At 36.1% G+C, this 19,289-nt stretch overlaps 1 protein-coding gene across 1 annotated transcript in view; it reads left to right on the top strand.

The window, feature by feature from the left end:
- Nucleotides 1-1,795: 1,795 nt before the first annotated feature.
- The window catches only part of LOC149534897 (Ribosomal protein L31), an 85,972-nt gene continuing 68,478 nt past the window's right edge, over nt 1,796-19,289 (top strand). Inside the window, exon 1 of the mRNA XM_089806792.1 lies at nt 1,796-2,178. Coding sequence (XP_089662918.1) covers nt 1,936-2,166 — 231 coding nt within the window. The 5' untranslated portion in view covers nt 1,796-1,935 and the 3' untranslated portion in view covers nt 2,167-2,178. The remainder of the gene's footprint in view (nt 2,179-19,289) is intronic.

Below are 19,289 nucleotides of genomic sequence, written 5' to 3' on the forward strand. Positions count from 1 at the left end.
CTTCAAAAGAGGAGATATTAGCACTATCAATATTAACTTTAGCCTTATCAAAATGGGTTTTGAGAATCGTGCAATTCTTCTTAATATGAGCATTACATCTGTAATGAAAACAAGCATGGAGATTACCCAATAGAGACACATCCCATGAAGTTTTTGAGAATCGTGCAATTCTTCTTAATATGAGCATTACATCTGTAATGAAAACAAGCATGGAGATTACCCAATAGAGACACATCCTTCTAGGTCAAGAGAGATAGTATCTAGATATTCAATATCGAGTGATAGGGAAACTAAAAAACTCGCATTAAGATGCGTAGGGTGACCCTAGATTCCTCAATCTGCAACACTGAACTTAGAGGACTTAGGACATGCAAGACAAAAGGCCATAACTTAGCCTAAAGATTCTTAATTTTCACCCAATTTGTAGTGGATCTTTCCAACACTTTATCAAAGTTTCCATTTGGTGACCAAGCATACGCTTGGAATAGGCAATGACCCACACTCCAAAACCCTTTCTTGAGAATTCTTTTTTGCATACTGTGACTTTTCAAGAAAATAACAAAAAGACCCTTTTGTATCATTCTGCAAAAACTTACATATAATCCAAATTTCTTTCCCCAAATTGAATTCAACCAATCATCAAGAAATTTATGAGATGGTAAAGCCTTAATGTCTAAACAAACAAAAAAAATAGCAATATTCTTTAAACGACTTTGTTTTTCCCTAACAACTTTAACCATATCTTCATTGGGAGATAGGGTTAGGGTTTTCAAATTGATAGAAGAAGTCCTACCATCTCTATCTCCATGCTCAACTCCATCTCTATCTCTAGAATCCCATCTATCTCCATTGGTTGAGGATCTTTAGCCTCCGCTAGGGACTTTTGAAGCCATTTTCCTTTCAAATCCTCCATCAAAACTAGCAAAGGCAGGATAAACTGGGATTCAATCTTCAATGAGAACAAATTTATATGAAGATTTCTTAGATTTATTTTCAGTGCCTGACTTACCATCATCGTTCTCAACAATATTAGCGATGCCATCATTTTTAGAACCCTCTGTATTATCATTGCTTGGTAAGATAGGATCACATACATCATTAGACCACACAACATCCCCCGACGGATCACATAATGGATCTGTATTATCATCCATCACCTCTGGCTCACACACGCAAGCCAACGAAGGGGTCAAACAACCCAACCCAAACTGCCATGACATACCTTAGAAAAGTAAAGGAAAAAAAACAAACGAAGGATGGGCCAATAAAAGGAACTCACAAACACCCAAGTGAAAAAAGATAACAAAAAGAACACAACAAATGCATAAAAATGAATGGACTAAGCCACACAAAGACACACAGGGCCACTGTGACCAATCGACACTCTTACACAAACTCTAATGAGTTATAGTTGTATAGAGTTGCAGACTAGTCCTCTCTCCGTGATGGTTCCAATGTTGTGAATGTTCAGAAAAGGCTCACCCGTTAATGTCATATACAATTTTTAAGTTTAAACATATGAATTTAATGATCTTTTATTGATATAAAATTGTAATAGAATAGACAATATACTTACTAGACCTGATTAAAATACTTAAATCTAATCTAAGGTAATAATAAAAATAATCTTGATTTTAAAATAATACTAAATTTGTCAGTATGAATATAAATGACAGTACAATTTTTTTTTCAAAATAATATACAGATAAAATCAAATAAAAAATATAAAAAATAAAAATAAATGTAAACGAACATTAAACCAACAAAATTGCTTCATGCCAATATGTGATGCATAGCAACTCCCGGGAAAGAGAGAATTTTGCGAGTTCGATATTTGAACAAAGCGGAGCGATTTTTGGAAGCGTTCAATTGCAGGAGGGGGTATCCATTTAATCCTTTAACCTTACTGACTATCGAGGAGGGCGAGAAAAAAAAATGAAGAAAGGGATACATCCTGCGCAACAGTGGGTAACAATGGTGATGCCATCTGGAAAAATCATACGCATGTTGGCCACTAAATTCACTAGTGGCCCTAAAGTCTACCACTTGAAGTCCCGCCGCCAAATTTCTGAGACAATCGGCCAAATAGCCAAGTTCAGGCGTCGTTATGGGGGTGGTGTCGAAGAAGAAGAAGAAGATAAACAAAAACCTCTGCCTCCCAACTAAACGCACACACAGGTCAGCTTGCTCCCTCTCTCCCTCCCTCCCACTCTCTCTCGGTTAATGCCACTTTGTCTTTGTAGCATTATCAAGTTCCAACGTCTTTCACCTGCTCAACTTGGTTGATTGCTAACATTAAAGGAGTTATAAACTTACCTGGACGAAATGAGTATTAAGGAGACTATTCATAATACGAGAGATAAGCTCTTCAAAATCACTACTTTTTAAATATGAGATAGAGATTGCTTTAAACTACACCGTTGGATCCGATCACACAACTTTAGAAACTTTATAAACTTTATAAACTGTGAAAACACCACTCACATGAAAATGGACTCATTGTATCAGAAAATTCTTGTCAGAGCTGCACTTGTCATAGAAGTACAGGGATCGATTTGGTGGGTTGCACTTTTCCTTTGCTCAAATAAACAGTCTGCTCATTACCCTTCTGGTCTACAAACTCCAAGCAGTTATCTCCTGTTCAATAGTCTTATTCGATAATTTGAACCAACGAGCAAACAATAGTTTATCAAGCGTTTAACATGCTTTATGAAAATTGAAGATGGGAGTCATCTTGCAAAGACTGTCAAATCAATGATCTAGAATGAGATATATGACACATTTTCCCACTGTTTCTGGATTAGCCGTGCTTGGTAAAATAAGCATAACAAAAGCAGTTAATCCAAAATTATTGAGGAAATTCTTTATTGCAAAAACGGTTTTGAAAAACCTTAAATCCAAAATAGATAGGTAGCATTTCAAAGTCCCCTGAGCTCATTGTCCTCCGCATCAGTACATATGGTGATACCCTCTACCATAACTTTTCGTGACAAACACTGAAACCTCAAGCTTCTCTCTCACACAGAAGAATGTATTACAAGGAATTTCACCTCGAACTTCTCCCTCTCAATCTGTTTCTTTTTATTATTATCAAGGTTACTTCTGATGGAATGCGAGGCTCCTTCTGAATCTGATATCAACCTTCAGACCTCTTCGACAAGGTTGCCACTGATGAAGTGTCAAACTCCCTCTTTATATAGGACACTCATTATCTCAATCATCAAAGATATTCCTTTCAAGAGCCTCACTTTATCTAGCCTTATCAAAAGATGACTAATGAATTCTAGATTACAACTTCTTTAGAGCTACTGTCATAAGATTGAGTCTGCACAATATTTGGCAGCATCTGTAAAGTACCAACCTTCTTTTCCTACAAGAACATCCTCAGACATAAAGGAAAAGATCAGGGCAAATAGCTCTTTATATTTCATATGCAAATAAGAGAGAGGCTATAGCGAGTACATAAATGTAACACATAAGGATAATAAATACTTTTATGTATATTAACACCCTGGATAGAAGTTGCTTCAATGAAGGTCCATCAAATCCTGAAAATGTCTCAACATAAGCATTTGTCAAACAATGGCAATGGGACATTGATTATTATTCCCCCACAATGTAAAATTCCCAAACTCATATCGTTGAACAATTTGCATCACATCAAATATGGCAAACTTCTTTGTGTTTAATAGATCTGAGAACCTTAGTCTATTTGACAGTCAATGTAAGCAAATCCTCTAGTTTCTCCCTCTGAATGTTGATTCCTCCTCTTTGAAGAAACTAATCACAATCTGTATAGACTCTTCCTCTTCGACAGATTTCTCGACTCAGTCCTTAAAGAAAACATAGGCAGGTCCCTATCTCTTCAATTTGAAGACAACCATCCTTCTATCATATCCAGTTGTCAAGACATGTTTCTGAATGAAATCCAAAGTAATTTTGCTCTGTAATATCCCAGACCATTTTTAACAAAAATTCAATTTGTGTTGCTATTTCACAAAATAAGTATATCATCGACGACTTTGAGTGCATTTAATTTTAGAATTCATCAGCTCAGTCTCAAATTCCATTAGTTCTGAAAAAGTTATTTGGACAAATACTCCTTATTGCTAGACATCCACCAAACTGGCACATTAGCTAGAATTCCTTACTCCCTCCTTAGGAATTTTATTAATTCTAGATGATAGTCTCATGGGTGAGTTGGTTTAAGCTACAAATTATACATGTCCAAGCCCATTTCCCATTGTGAGAGTGATCTATAATCCTTATATCATTTCCCAAAAATTTGATTACATAATCTGTAATTAAGTTGGATGACGGTCAACTTAGCTATATCACTTTTTCCAGACTTATCTAGTATCTTTGTGTTCACAGTGTTATCAGAATCATTTATGGGAATATAGAAATATTATCCAAGGCTTATCAATCTCTCTGTACTGTGTACTTTAAATAGATACCTGTCAGCATATTTATTTCCTCTACTGCAGATGAAATGAACTTGTGAATGCCTTAATCAGTTTAGTTACAGTTTCTTCCAATAGTTGTGTTTGATATTCACAATACTCCTTTCTGTGTAATGTCCCCTTGTCTGGGCCTATAGGATTTGGGACCGATTTTCCAATATTGATTATAAAAGACTTCTTCCTAGTTAATGACTCTACTTAAAGTATGTTTCTTAGATATACTCTATTCTGCAACTATGGATTCAATTCCCATTATTCCTCATGTTGACTGTATTAGAAGACCTTCATTATGTCGTAGTCTTCCTAAATTATGTACTAATAATATTACTGCTAAAAGACTTGGCTCAACACTTCCAGTCTTTCTTTTCCTAACTGGTGATTAATTCCTTCGTTTTGGAATATTGAGACATGTTGCCAAAGATATGTCTTAGTTTCATTCTACTTCTAATCGCACTGCTTCATTAATATTACCAATCAGACTTGCCTCTTTAGGACGACCATCTTCATTACTCTTATGTGATTGGTATGGACTAGTTATATATTTAAATAACTGATTGTGTCATACCTTTTCATAATAATATCAATTTATTGGGATTGCTAATAGATAATATGGTAGTTGATTTAAATTGTCATAGTTGCTACTTAGTCTTTTGATCATCAGTCATTTTCTTAATGTGTCATTCTTGATGTATGTCACCTTACTTTCTATCGCCAATTACTCCCATGTACATTATTCAAAGGCTGTATATTCTTTTACTTTAAGCGTTGCTCACTATACATTTTACCTTCAATGGTTGGCTCGTATATACATATTAAATGTCTGGACCACTTCACGTGTGAGTGTATAATTGGGTACGCACAATATGAGTTACTTTCAAGGTCATTGATTGGAGGATGCCCTTAACTGTTGACCAGAATCAGAGTCATTTGCTCCTTGGTATTGTTCTACACAATCCATTGGAAAAATACTCTAAGAGACCGTATTTCCTATTTCCAGACATGTGCCTGTATTCACCTTCTGTCTATTCTTCCTTCAATTTTGCTGTGATGCCTGCCTGATATGGAATATAAATATTTGATTGTCTCATTGATGTCTTATCTCATTTCTCATTAAAATATGTGAAATTCGCATGAGGGGTTGTAGTTATTAACATATTTTTCTTCCCTATTTCTCACCATATTCTTCCGCTGAGTCAGATCTCTTTCTTCGATCCACTTTACTTTTGGCAAATATGATTTACACCCTTACACAAACCAATCTCTTGGTGCATCTCGGGAAGAATCTCCCAGACATCATCATCTACTTTTTAAATTGCTGCTTCGCTGAGTCAGCAATGAGGAAGAGAAGTGGAATATCCTCCTGCAATTTAAATCGATTGTTTAGGTGAGGCAACATATGCAAACCCCAGTCCAAGCCCTGTTCAAGCTCTAGGAGTGGGAATTTTAGCGCCTTGCTTCCACATATTAGATAATAATCATATATCCATATGTGTGGAATCGGATCATCATACGCTCCCAGCACAACAATCAAATGATTCACATTTATAATCTTTCTACATAATAGACTGCAGGGAGAAGAAATGCGCATTATACATGATTGATCAATAGGGTTGTATATTAATAACCCTAAATGGTGGTAGACATTAGGTTTGAACAAACATATATATTTCTTTGTCAGTCCAAACTTAAGTATATCCTTATCCCATCGTTTCATTGGGATGTTTCAATAATTTCTTAATCTTTGATTGCAGATTATATGGAACTCTCAGTAAAATATCTCTAAATGTCTGCTTGGGGATTTCTTCCTGGAAATTCATTATTCCTAGTTTCTTCTTGATGGTCTAAACTCTTTCCAAAATTTGGAGAATTGTATTGTGTACTGTTTTTCGGGGGTCTTTTATTATGTTTCATCTGCTCTAACTTATTGAGGTTGCTGTGAATATGTGTCGAGGTTGGTCTTGGGTTTGCGTTCTTTGGCTGAATCTTTTGGGGCTTGATTATGCGCCTGCCCATTCCAACCAGATCGCTTATCATTCAAGCTTTGTTTTATCGTGAAAGTCCGAAGACCTGGGCTTCCAAAGTAGCAATCTCCATCCCAGTTTAGTTGTACACTTCAAACTCACAATTTCCTTGTCTCCTTGTCGTACAAACAAGTCCACTTAATATAATAAATCATGCCCTCCATCAGTCTCACTGTGAACATGAATTGAACCTTTGTTTTACGTTTCCAAACCCCTTTTTTGGGATGCTGCTTGACTGTATCTGCGCTGGATGAATTGTCTATGATGTGGTTTGATAATTTTATCTGTACTGTAAATGTTTCTCAGACTTCCTTATTGCTTAAAGTCTATTTGACTTGATGTCTTTCAGCCCATCCAAATGTCATTCATCATCTCTCCTTTTCATATTAATTCTCTTGCAGCCTGGCTCTGATATCATGGTAAGTTTTACAGGATCGTTTTCTTCAATGTAATAACACTGTCATTTATTTCTGTGTTCAAATGTAGATTAAATGTTATATAAATATGCATAGAAGAGATGTGTCTCGTGAAGAGACATGTCTCTATGGTAATTTATAAATTAATCATCAATTAGATAATATTAACATATATATATATATATATATATATATATAGATATACAAGGGTTTGTCTAATTGATGATTAACCAATAATTATAGAAGGATTATCTCTAGGTCAATCCAATCTGACTAAAGCTACAACATTAACAAAAGGTCCTTTCTCACGGTAGGATGAACTGAAATTTGCAATGTATTGGAAATAAAGAACCACTAGGGCTAGAGTTAGAACATGGTACATACTTAAAAAAACATTCACTAGCATTAACTAAAAAAACCATTCACTAACACTAACTCTAACATTAGGATATTTTGATATATTTTTAAGAGAACTTGAAGCTCCAAGTAGGCATAAACAAGACCAAACTAGAATTTTTGTTTACCTTGTCGACTTTGCCTTTCACTCAAATCCTTTCTGCTTAATAATCTTCCCCCTGTTATATTTTTCCTAGAGTCTTTACTCATTGTCTCCTTTATATAAAATTATAAATCTTTAACCATAATCATTAATTCTAGAATATTCAACATATGCACAAAACCTGCAAGCACAATGGCTCAATGAGGGTTTGAACCTTGGTGGCAGCCTCACCACCAAAGTGTTTCAACCGCTGCTCTACATGAGTCACCCCTCAAATTTTTCAACTTATGGGAATACTAAATCCTGAATAATCCTTACAGCTATCCCTTAAACTGTAATGATCTGGGCTTAAAATGATCAAAATAATTAAATCTCCACTTAGGGTATTTTGTCAAACAGTTGGCATGTAACCCAAGTCTGAAACTTTGATACTGCTGCCAGTAAATCCAACTCTAGAAAATGCAAAAATATGGCAAAAGGGACTTGCAAATAATGTGAAAGTATTGGAAGTAACAGTCCCGAATTTATATTTTCCTTCAACAGCAGACACATACACAATTTATCTATTTAAATCATGAAGGAGTAAGCTCTGAATGAAGTCCAATGTATTCAATTTGGTTTACATTACTACGCAAGTATACAAGCACAAACAAATGATAAAAGGGAACCTTATAACAATCGCAGCTAGTTGGGTTTCCAAGGTCTGCGTTAAAGACTTCGGTTTTGGTAGTGCCAACGCCCAGTCACTCTCACGTCCACACAGTTCAGACTTAGTGTCACGCCCTTGGCCTGTGACCTCCCTGCAGATGAAAATGTGGCTGCCGTAATCAATCTGCCTGCTTTTCTGATCGTCCACTCCTATCTGCTATCGCTGCACTGAAGGTGACCCGTGTGAAGTGTACCCGTGGCAAAGCTTGGAGTGCCTGTCTGCTGCTGCTCACGGTCATGTGCAAAGCTACTGCTGTCTCACTGCTAGGAGAACATAGACAGGGAAGACCTTGGATAATATGGAACTTGGCTCACACAAAGTCTGCCAACACTATCTCAGCTAGTATGACAGTCCATTCTGTCTGCCGTCCAAACTCCAAATGATCAGACAACGTCATATATGTGCCAAGCTGCTCCCACTCTGTGATGTGAATCAATGCCACTGTAAATGAATTTAACTGCTGTATTTACCTCTCAACTATGAACGTCTGCCTACCTTGCTTGCCAAACAAGCTCAATACTGCTGGACAATGTCCTATACGTGCATGAACTTGGTGTAGATTTCAATCTCCTGCTCTCCTTCCTGCTGTGGAACTCCAACTTTTTGTAGCTCAATATCAGTTTGAATCTCATTTCTGAAAACACAATGTGAGATACTAGGTTTGTGTCTAGTCTCACTCTTTTCCTCAAGGGGTTTCGTCCTTAGGAAATATCTAGTCACATTTAAGCAACCTTTAGGATTTGTAAAATAACATATAGTTGTGGTGTCAATCCCAATGTAGCTCCACACTTTTATAACCTCGATATGAGGGAAGACACAAACAACTAGGCAATGTGGGATTAAAAGCCAATTTCCTCTTTTAGTCACTTAAGTTACTTTATAACTTTATAACATTAATATATTTAAATAAATCACTAAGTCACTTGAACTTTAATATCTCTTGATATACTTGTCTGATTGTTATGCCATCTGAAATAGGAATCTCTCCTCACAATTCCCCGTGTGACCAAATACACTTTCTAAAAATAGAAAGGGTCCATCTCTATTGCCCCTGACTTACTATATTTAGTATGGCAAATGGAGTCCAAATGACATCAAACGAAGGCCAAATCCATAAATCGCTGAATGTTGGAGATGAATCAATCCTCATAAGACAGTCTAACCATCCTCATTAGCCTACGAGGATTCAATATTAGGCTAATCCCTGAAATTCTGATGTTGGCAACCAATGGGGACATTACATAAACAAAAATTAGTTTAGGGTTGGCCTTAATGGTTAGTATAAATCTAATTGAAAAATTCTAAACCCTATCCCTAAAATAACAATAATTTAGGGTTACCAATTAACCATAGTTCCCAAATTCGCAGCAAGTGCTGCAAGTTGTTCGAGTTGACAAGCTGTGCAGAGCAAAATTGTAATGTCTCCTGTGGAGTATCTTAAATTTCTCAATGAGGGTTTGTTTTGTAATGCCCATGATTAGTTATGCATCTCATTAGATTTAAGTTGTCTTCAACAGTCACATCCAACCTTATTACTATTTCAGCTAAAAAACGGAAGTAGGTGTTATCCAAGTTGCCTAGACACCATCAATGGATTCCCTCAAAGTTTATAGATCCAAGCCCTTAAACCTTTTTTGGGATGATCACCACAAGGCGCTTGGGTCATAGATCCCCACCCTATCTTTGAACAAAGATCCATTGCTTGGAAGTTATACAAGCCCCTCTTGAGAAACATTATAACCTTCGCTGCTGAAGCCAAATAGTAAATGGGTCTTAAGTATATAATATAATTGATATTATTCTTATTAATCTAAGTTGCCAGTTCAGATATGAGTTCAACATTCGGGTTCAAAATTCGCTCAAATTTTTTTTGGACTGGGTTCGGATTCGTTTTGGGTTTGTCCATACAAGTTTTTTTTGTACTTTATATATGTATGTATGTATGTATGTATGTATGTTTGTATGTAAAAATATGATGCAGAAAATAAGTTTATACACCACTATGCTAATATTAAAGCAATTTAGCAAAACACACCACCGTAACAATGTTTCAGTTAAAAAACTTTCAAAATATTATTGCCAACATTACCAATCACGAATCAGTAATCAGTCATATGTGATCAAATATCAAAGACTTCCCAGATTCATTATGGATGACTTCCCAGATAGCAATTAAGCATTTGGTCCTAGCAATTACAGTGTTCATTGCACTGAACAATTACCAGTCATTAGCACAGAATGGTGGGGATTTGCTTCTGCCTGGAAATGATACCATAATATCAAAGAATGGTACTTTTGTATTGGGATTTTTCAGTGCTAATGGGACAAATAATTGGTATGTTGGCATCTGGTCCGTGAGAATCTGAGAGACATGGCCGATGTTTTGAATTTTTCCACCGATGGGCATCTCTGAGTGTCTGATATAAATGGCCAGTCAGTTTGGTCGCCTGATATAGAAGGATCCAAGGCAACTTTAAACAAATTTGGTAATTTCATTATACTGGGTAACGAGTCAGAGACTGTTTGGGAGAGTTTTTCCCATCTGGGAAATAAATGGTTGCCTGGCTTGGAGTGTTGGAAAGGTATGACACTAATGTCCTGGAAGATTTCGGGAGATCCTAGAAGTGGGCTCTTCTCTCTTGGAACGTACATGACTCCGGGAAAGACATGGTGATGAACTATAACGACAGTATTCGATATTGGTCCACTGGAGAATGGCTCGGGAGCTATTTTACCAAGTATCCGGAGGGCAATTATTCAAGTTTCTACTTTTATATGTCTGCAGTCCCATGGGACAGTTCCTGACAGCGTGGATCGTGCAAAGCAATAACGGCGAATTAAAGGTTTTGTCTGCCAAATCCGCAGCAAAGTCTTGCAAAATTGACCAAGGTTTGACAAGCAGAATCTGCAAAGAATTTGCCAGTAAAACAGTGAATGTGAAGCGAATTCGAACCGACTACGAATTTGGTGGAATCAAATGTTGAATTTGGCCTTGCAGGAGCGAATACGGCAACTTAGTTATTAATAATACATATATGATATATATTAGACCCTCCAAGGTTCCTTATCATTACAAGGATTCAGATACATCCTTCTATAAATCAATAATAATCTCATAAATGTGTTACAGCATAGTTTGCTGTCACACAATACTTACCAGCATTGCAAATGATTTATCTCTTTCCTTATCTCTTCCTCATGAAGAGTGACAAATATACTTTTATGATTTTATCATTTCCAAATCAATAATCTAAAGATATCAGATCATCTTCCTTTTATATTTTTTACTGCTATATCTGATTAATGCCTCATGTGCCTGCAATGTCTTCAATGATTAGTTATAGCAAGTGTATTGTTGTGTCTGATCTAATCTTGAACGATGTGCAATATGATGGTTGTGTTTGATAACAATCTGAGTAACATACGTCATTGATTTGTCAAGAGGCAGTGTACTCAAAAGAGCAGATGGAATACTGGATATGTGAATAAGAAGTAATGTCCAATGATGCTGAATCGGGTGGGAGGGATCTTGTCCTTATATCTCCAAAATTGAATAATGACATCCTTTGATAATTGATAAGACACTCCTCCATAACTAATAGTTTACAAAGAGTACTAATTACATTTTATATTATCATTTTTTAACAATTCTATTAACATTGATTAATAGTAAATACAATTATAATATTGATTTTGGATTATCTTCCCAATTGGTCACATTGTAATTCTATTTGTTTATCCCTGAATATAGATTTATTATTTTATCTTTTTAATATTATTATTTATAAAATTCTTCTTCTTATTTAATTATATATTATTAACATTTATTTCTGAAGAGTGACATCACAGTCCTTCCCTCCCATAATTACTTGTTCTCAAGCAATCACATGTTTCTTCATATTATTCAATAGTAACTTTTGGTTATAAGTTTTCTTTCATTTCCTAGAGTTATTATCTTTAGTCCACATTATAATGGTGTCTATTGGATTTTCCTAAAAACCAAGTTCTCAAACTGATGCAGGCGCAATCTTTATTTTAAGCTTGTTTGTTAATCCAGAAACTTCTAGATAAATAATCTGAGGTGGTGAGACTCTCACAAACCTCGGAATAAATTAGTTCCAATTATGTGATAGGAAGTTGAGACATTATAGGGATGTAATTAGATTAGTTTCAAGCTTAACTTAGCCTATTTTATAGTATAAAATAAGCCTCAGTGCAGCTTGCAAGCAATGATAAGTAGTGTATGGTAAACCATAATGTAAATAAAGCTGTTGTTTTGCATCCTAATGTTTTATTCGGGTTTTTCCGTGGGTCTTTTGTCTCTGCTATCATTTTGGAGTGTATATGGTATTGCATTACAAATTGTCTCTCGCTAGCTTTTCTATTATTCTAGATGAACCAATTTGAAGCACCCATTGGATGTACTCTTGGAAATACAAATTGAATATACGAGTACACAAGGCATACATGAAGTATACACATTGATGCATGAAAACACGAAGCAACCACATTAATGAATGAAATCACAATGCATACATGGAGCATACACATCATGCACATTGTTAGATTTCTTATCATTGAATAGAATTATTCCTTCATATATCCCTTTACCTTGCAGGATGGTAGCATCAATGCTCTCATACCACTTGTAATGTCCCCTGTTGAGACTTTACTTAAATTATCTTAAATTTCTCAATTAGGATTTGGTTTCTAATGTCCTTGATAGGATTAGTCATGCATCTCATTAGATTTAAGTTGTCTTTAACACTCATGTCTAACCTTATTACCATTTTAAGTCAAGGACAAAAGGAGTAGGTGTTATGCAAGTTGCCTAGACACCTAAAATGTATTCCCTCAAAATTACATATGCAAGGCCTTAAGCCTTTCTTGGGACGGTGCCCGCAAGGCACTTGGGTCATAGATCCCCACGCTATCTTGGGACAAAGATCCACTACTTGGAATTTTTACAAGCCCCTCCTTGGAAACATTATAACCTTCCTTGCTGAAGCCAAATAGTAAATGGGTCTTGAGTATATAATATAACTATTATTATATTTATTAATAGATACATAGATGATATATATTAGACCCTCTAAGGCTCCTTATCATTACAAGGATTTAGATATATCCTTCTGTAAATCAGTAATAATCTCATAAATGTGTTACAACATAGTTTGTTGTTACACAATACTGATTCTACTGATCCCTTCTTAATTAAGGAGGACTATGAGTGGGTAGACAAGGGAGACAGAGAGGTTGAGGCTATGGCTATGGAAGAGGAGGATGATATAATACGATTGAGCACATGCACAACTGATGTTGATTATTGTGCCACCTCACAGGTAGAGACTATGGCCACTCAGTCATTGAGGATGTACCTTAGACGCCTTTGTAGGAGGCAGTTAGACTACTCTGAGGCTGAGGCTGAGGCTAAGGCTGAGCTAGAGCCCGAGCCATAAACTTCTTTATATTTACACATGTTTGGGAAATTATTTATGTCATGGATTTTATATACATTTGACAATATTTATAATTCTATATCTCTATGTTTTCTTTTTACTTCAGCTGCAATTTATGTGATGAATTTTTATTTATGTATGTGATCAAGTAGCTTCTATTTGGTGATGTTATAGTGTCTTTAAGCTCTATGCAACAATGGGTGAATGAAATGAGCTTTAAATCATTAAAAATCTCTAAATTTTAAGGGTTTTTTTTCCATTTTGCTGAGTTGTTGCCGAGTGACGAGTTGAGTCGGCCTTGCCGAGTCCGAGCTGGGGAACTATGTGATAAACTTTAGGTCTGATATTGAACCTTATATCTAAAATTCAAATAGAAATGGAAATGCTAAACACAAATTACTGACCCTGAATTAGACTTCAAAATTTATATAATAAAAGCTTGGAAAACAAAAAGCAAGACCTAGCCAGCCACCATATATTATTAATTTATTGAACATCAAAAAATGAACTCCAAACCCTGGTGCACAAGGCTGCAAGAAATAAAGCGACTTAAGTCATACCTTTTCACCTTCATTACTATTCCACAAAATGGCGACCAAACACTACCAAGTCACCATTACAATCTTGAAATTTGTTTTTTGAAAGACTCCACAAATTTTCAAGCTTAATCTTAAAATCCAAATGAACCTGAAAATCTTCTTAGGAACAAATGCACCATAAAAGAGGGTTATCATCACCACTCCAATGATCAACAACCTGTCAATCCCTATGTGGATCCAGTTTGGTGAAGCAAGAGGACTTCCCTCCTCCACTCCAATCAAATATTGCGGGTTTTGTCCCACTGGCAAGAGCGTGGCCAGAGGCTAAAACCCCAAAAATCTCCAAAGAGAAGTAAACTAACTCACAATCTTTTGTACATGGACTATGACTCCTTGACCTCTTTTCTAATCATCTTGGGAACTTTTGGAAAGTGCATTATGCAAACACTTTATAATTCAATTAATCCTTATAATCTCAAAAAGTGATTTATTTAAATATTTAATTATTCTGGGCACTGCAGGTACAAGGTTAAGCATCATATAACTTTCTCTCTCCAAGGAGCTGTTATACTGAGATGCCTGATAAATTATTTGACCTTGGTAACATTAATAAATAATGTTGAGTTTCTGGAATAGATTGTGTAGAGATTTTTCATCAAAATGCAGAAACTCAACATTATAAATCATGGATTGTGGAAATCTGATTGCATTAACATTAATAAAATATAGCTTAGAATTGCACCCGGTTGCAGAAATGATCAAAATGCATCACAATTGAAAAATGTCTGCACAAGAGTAGTACCAATGGTGAATGATGATAATTGGACCAGACTGGATGACTCACTATAAAGAGACACTCTCTCCAAGAATCTTGGAGCACACCAGAAGCCAAAAACAACCATCAAAAGTGCCCTTTGATTCCTCTAGGCCTTTTGACTTTGCTAGTAACATCAAACAACCACTCTGGTAAGGTCGATACATGTTCAGCAGGACAAAACCAACTACAAAGCAAGAGAACCTGAAAATGGGGACATTATAGTAAGGTTCAATCAAGAGATCTTTGTAATTTTGGGGGCGAAATGCATGGGATATGAGGTCAATTAATCCATTTTAGTTCTTGTCTCTGTCTATTGGAGAACTAAGATTGACAAAGGTTGGTGGCAGTGCAATCTGCGTTGCAGTAATAGTAGTGATTATTGTCGAATCTGCAGAGATAAAAACTGCCTTTTGATTTAGGTTAGATATTGACTTCCTTCGGTCTCAAATTATTTTAGATTCTAGTAGCATAGTGAGCACACTTGTAATATCTTTTAAGCTAATCACTGAGTAAAAATGTAACCTTTCATGCTTGTTGCCAACAAACAAGATGAGTTCAACTGCAGCCTATATGGACAAGACTTCAGTATAAGATGTCACTGTCATGCCCCCACCATGATAACAAATGCTTGGACCATTCTTAGTAGAATAAAATTGTCTCGTTTCAAATACTTTATAATTTTCTGAAATCTAAATTGAACCCAGACAACGGGCAAAGATGAAGTGATTGATATGACCTCGCATTGATATAAAGGTTGGTGTATACATAACGGTTTTCATAAAGCACATTCACATATGATATTATTTATGGTGAGGAGCAACCTCATCAAGTCAGTGACCTCGCATGATTACCACAGAGATTTGTAATTAGCTATAATTAAAAGCATTTCATTAAGGCAGCAATCTGATGTTTAGAACAGCAAGTTATTGAAAAGCAAAGGATGGTGTGAAAAGACAACACTCTTAGAAGGGGCTATGACCATAGGAAGGGACATAGCTATTATAATCGAAGGTAATAAAAAGGAGAACTCTATATGAAGGCAGCATCAAGGAAGTTTAAATAGGATAAAGGAACTCAGAGCAGATTATCTCTATTATAAGAGCCTTCATTCTCATTCAGCAATTTGGGTGATATAGTAAATATTATGGTATATTTAATACATATATTTTGTATAGCCAATAATATGAAACACTATTCCTTATTTTACTTATTTCCCCACAAGCAATCACGTGGAGGTACTGAAATACAAGGAAGGAGACCAGCTACAAATTCCCCTTTTAAGTAGGTCACCCCACGATGAATGGATGACATGCTACCACATGTGGGCTAAGGGGGGTGTAGTATCCTTCTCTTGGGCTTAGATAAGAGGAATATTTTAGACATTCTATTGCAGTTTCCTCTCCAACCTCTATGAATAGCTGATTGCTGGAATTGAATTGAGAGAAGTCACAATCATAGGTGGATGAATAAGGTGACACAAATTGAGAGAGAAAAGATGAGCTCACCTATTAGTAGACCACCCCATGTTGGATGGAAGGCATCGTGCCACATGTGGGTTGGGTGGGCAGCATGAGGGGGTGTTGTATCCACCCTTGGGGCTACCACGAGGGAACCTTTGGGCACCCTATTTTGCTTCCCTGATTCAACCCCTACCATGGTTAAATTCTAAAAATAAATAATAGACATTAAATGATTTATCTAAATGAATTAAGATGATAATTAATTAGTTATCCACGGGGATGCATCCTGACCCCTGGATTCTCACATTCCCAAGCTAGGGACACCACAGGATAAGGGGTAAGGATAGGGCATCCCCCCACTACTATCTGACTGCTGCTGGAACATAGGGACAAAACGACGTCCCTAGAATGATGTAGGTATTCATAGGTGCTCCTCAATCGTTCTAGGTATGTTTGCATGTTCCCCGGTGGCAAATGATGTCTTAAGTGGATTTACATGCAAAAACTGTAAAAAACATTGCATCTCCAAGGGAGTTCAAACATGTCAATTTTTGTGATAAAAAAGCTGCAAAAATGAAGAATCCAATGGTCTTACAAGAGGGAAGCGTTGTTTAGGGTGGAGGCATTAGAATACTATTATATTACTTTAATGGTCATCTTTTGTATTTTATGTAAAGTAGGATAGTGCACCCCTCAATACTATCTAATTGCCATTGGAACATAGGGACGACACTACGTCCCTAAAACGATGTAGGTATTCGTAGGCACTCCTCAATCATTCCAGGCACGTTTGCATGTTCCTCGGTGGTAGATGATGTCTTAAGTGGATTTGCATGCAAAAATTGTATAAATGTTGCATTTCCAAGGGGGTTCAAACATGTCAATTTTAGGATAAAAAAGCTTCAAAAATGAAGAATCCAAAGGTTGTACAAGAGGGAAAGCATTGTTGGGGGTGGGGGCATTAGAATATTATTATATTACTTTAATGGTCATCTTTTGTATATTATGTAAAGTAGGTAGATAAGATTGTTTCTACAATCTTTTTCAGTTTCTTATCAGAAACTTTCTATTTTGTACATTTGTATATTCTTTATAATGATCATTTTGTTAATACATGAAATAATTTACCTAATTACTTAGTAATATGGTATCAGAGATGAGGAATAAGAAATTCATTATTGTAATATTTTTTTTTTTTGACACTTAAAAATATTTGAAAAACATTTCTAGGGTCGTGGCTTTTTTCTTCATGCTCGAACAGGGTTTTCGTGACCATATCTTGGTAATTTATCATTAATATGGTATCAGAGCACACGTGTTTGATTATTGATTCTGCAACACACACTACTATATCTATTGGCATTGAGGATCCTGACCTATACAAACTTGTGGATACTGGTGATTCTCTTGAGCATGCCTTCGCAGCAAAGTCATCTTCTATCAGTAGCCTTTGGCATCAACGATATAATTTTTTGACATGAACTAAGGGGTCAAAACCTTGGTCGAAAAATGCAAGAGCCCTCGATGACGATGAGAGGCTGAACACAGTTTGTGAGAAGCTCTGAGAGGGCTGATTGAAGCAAAAAACATAAAGGGAGCCAAAAAAACTCCAAATGCGGGTGGATTGCAATAGAGCTATAGATCTTGTGCATAAATAGTGAGAAAAGACCAAAAGAATGGTCATTTTTACAAATAGGGGCTGTAGAAAAAATGTCTACAAAGAAAAACAACTGAAGAAAATAAAAAAACGCAGGACTGAGACCAAAAAAGATTACTAGAAATGAAGTTTTTTGGATTTATCTAAGGGTTAAAAGTAATTGAACATACAATATTAACAAAAGAATCCCTTGATCTCGTTGTCCAAGCCTCAGCATTGGTGAGAGGAGAAGCATCGACATAGGCTTAACCTTCCAACCGCGGACCATTACTTATCCGCACTCATCCTAGATTAATAGAACGACCCTCCCTACCTCGAGATTGGGCTTGGGATGTTCATAAGCCCAGCCATTTGAGTAATCAAGTGGGTTGAGTGTCCCAACAGTTATTCTTCAAAATAACTGAAGCGTCTGGACAAGCAACAAAGATCACATGTTCGACACATCTGCCTAATTTCTACCCTGGCCAAGGATTTCAAGTTGGGTCTACAAACTCGATCTCCACCACTCGACTTGACAACATATTTCATAACTGGAACATGCATGAACTATTATAGTTTTTGCTTATTATTTATTTTTTCTGATTCCATTCTTGTTTGTGCAGACTCTCTACACCTCCTCACCTTCTCAGGCTGCCATGCCGATGATTCCTAGGTGCTCACGAGTCATATCCACTATATTTGCTTTACATCTCTTCACCTATAATGGCATTATCGCCGGTGAATTCCTCGATGTTGAATACAATTTCCATCTTAGTATGGTATAAATGAATGTAGTAAATTCTGATCAAAATTGTTTATTCTTGGTTATCATTGCATATCCATCCCTTATGCACATGGTTGATACTCTATTATGAATAAAGATTATCAGTAAAATAATGGACAGATTAAATGGACTAGAAATCTATTCATATCCATCTCGATTTCAGTCTGTGTAATAGGCTTGCTGGATACCGATGTTCTTCCTTTACTCTTTGGCATTCTAAACACCCTACTACAAACTCAATTATTTCCCTTTTCATCCCCTTCCAGAAATATAAAGGTTTTATATCGGATAACATTTTCGTTACTCTTGGATGTCCTGAATATGGGGCTGAGTGAAATTTACCTAAAATCTATCTTTGGAGTTCACGGTCATTGGGCACATAGATTCTGTGGTGGTATCTTAATAATCCATCTTCTTCTAAGCTAAACTTTGAATACTTAGGATCTTGCGGGTCTCTGATAAGAGCCAAGCTGATTTCTGTATAAA

This window comes from Cupressus sempervirens, chromosome 10 (genome assembly GCF_028749045.1).
Source record: "Cupressus sempervirens isolate cs-2001-9-10 chromosome 10, ASM2874904v1, whole genome shotgun sequence".
NCBI lineage: Eukaryota > Viridiplantae > Streptophyta > Pinopsida > Cupressales > Cupressaceae > Cupressus > Cupressus sempervirens.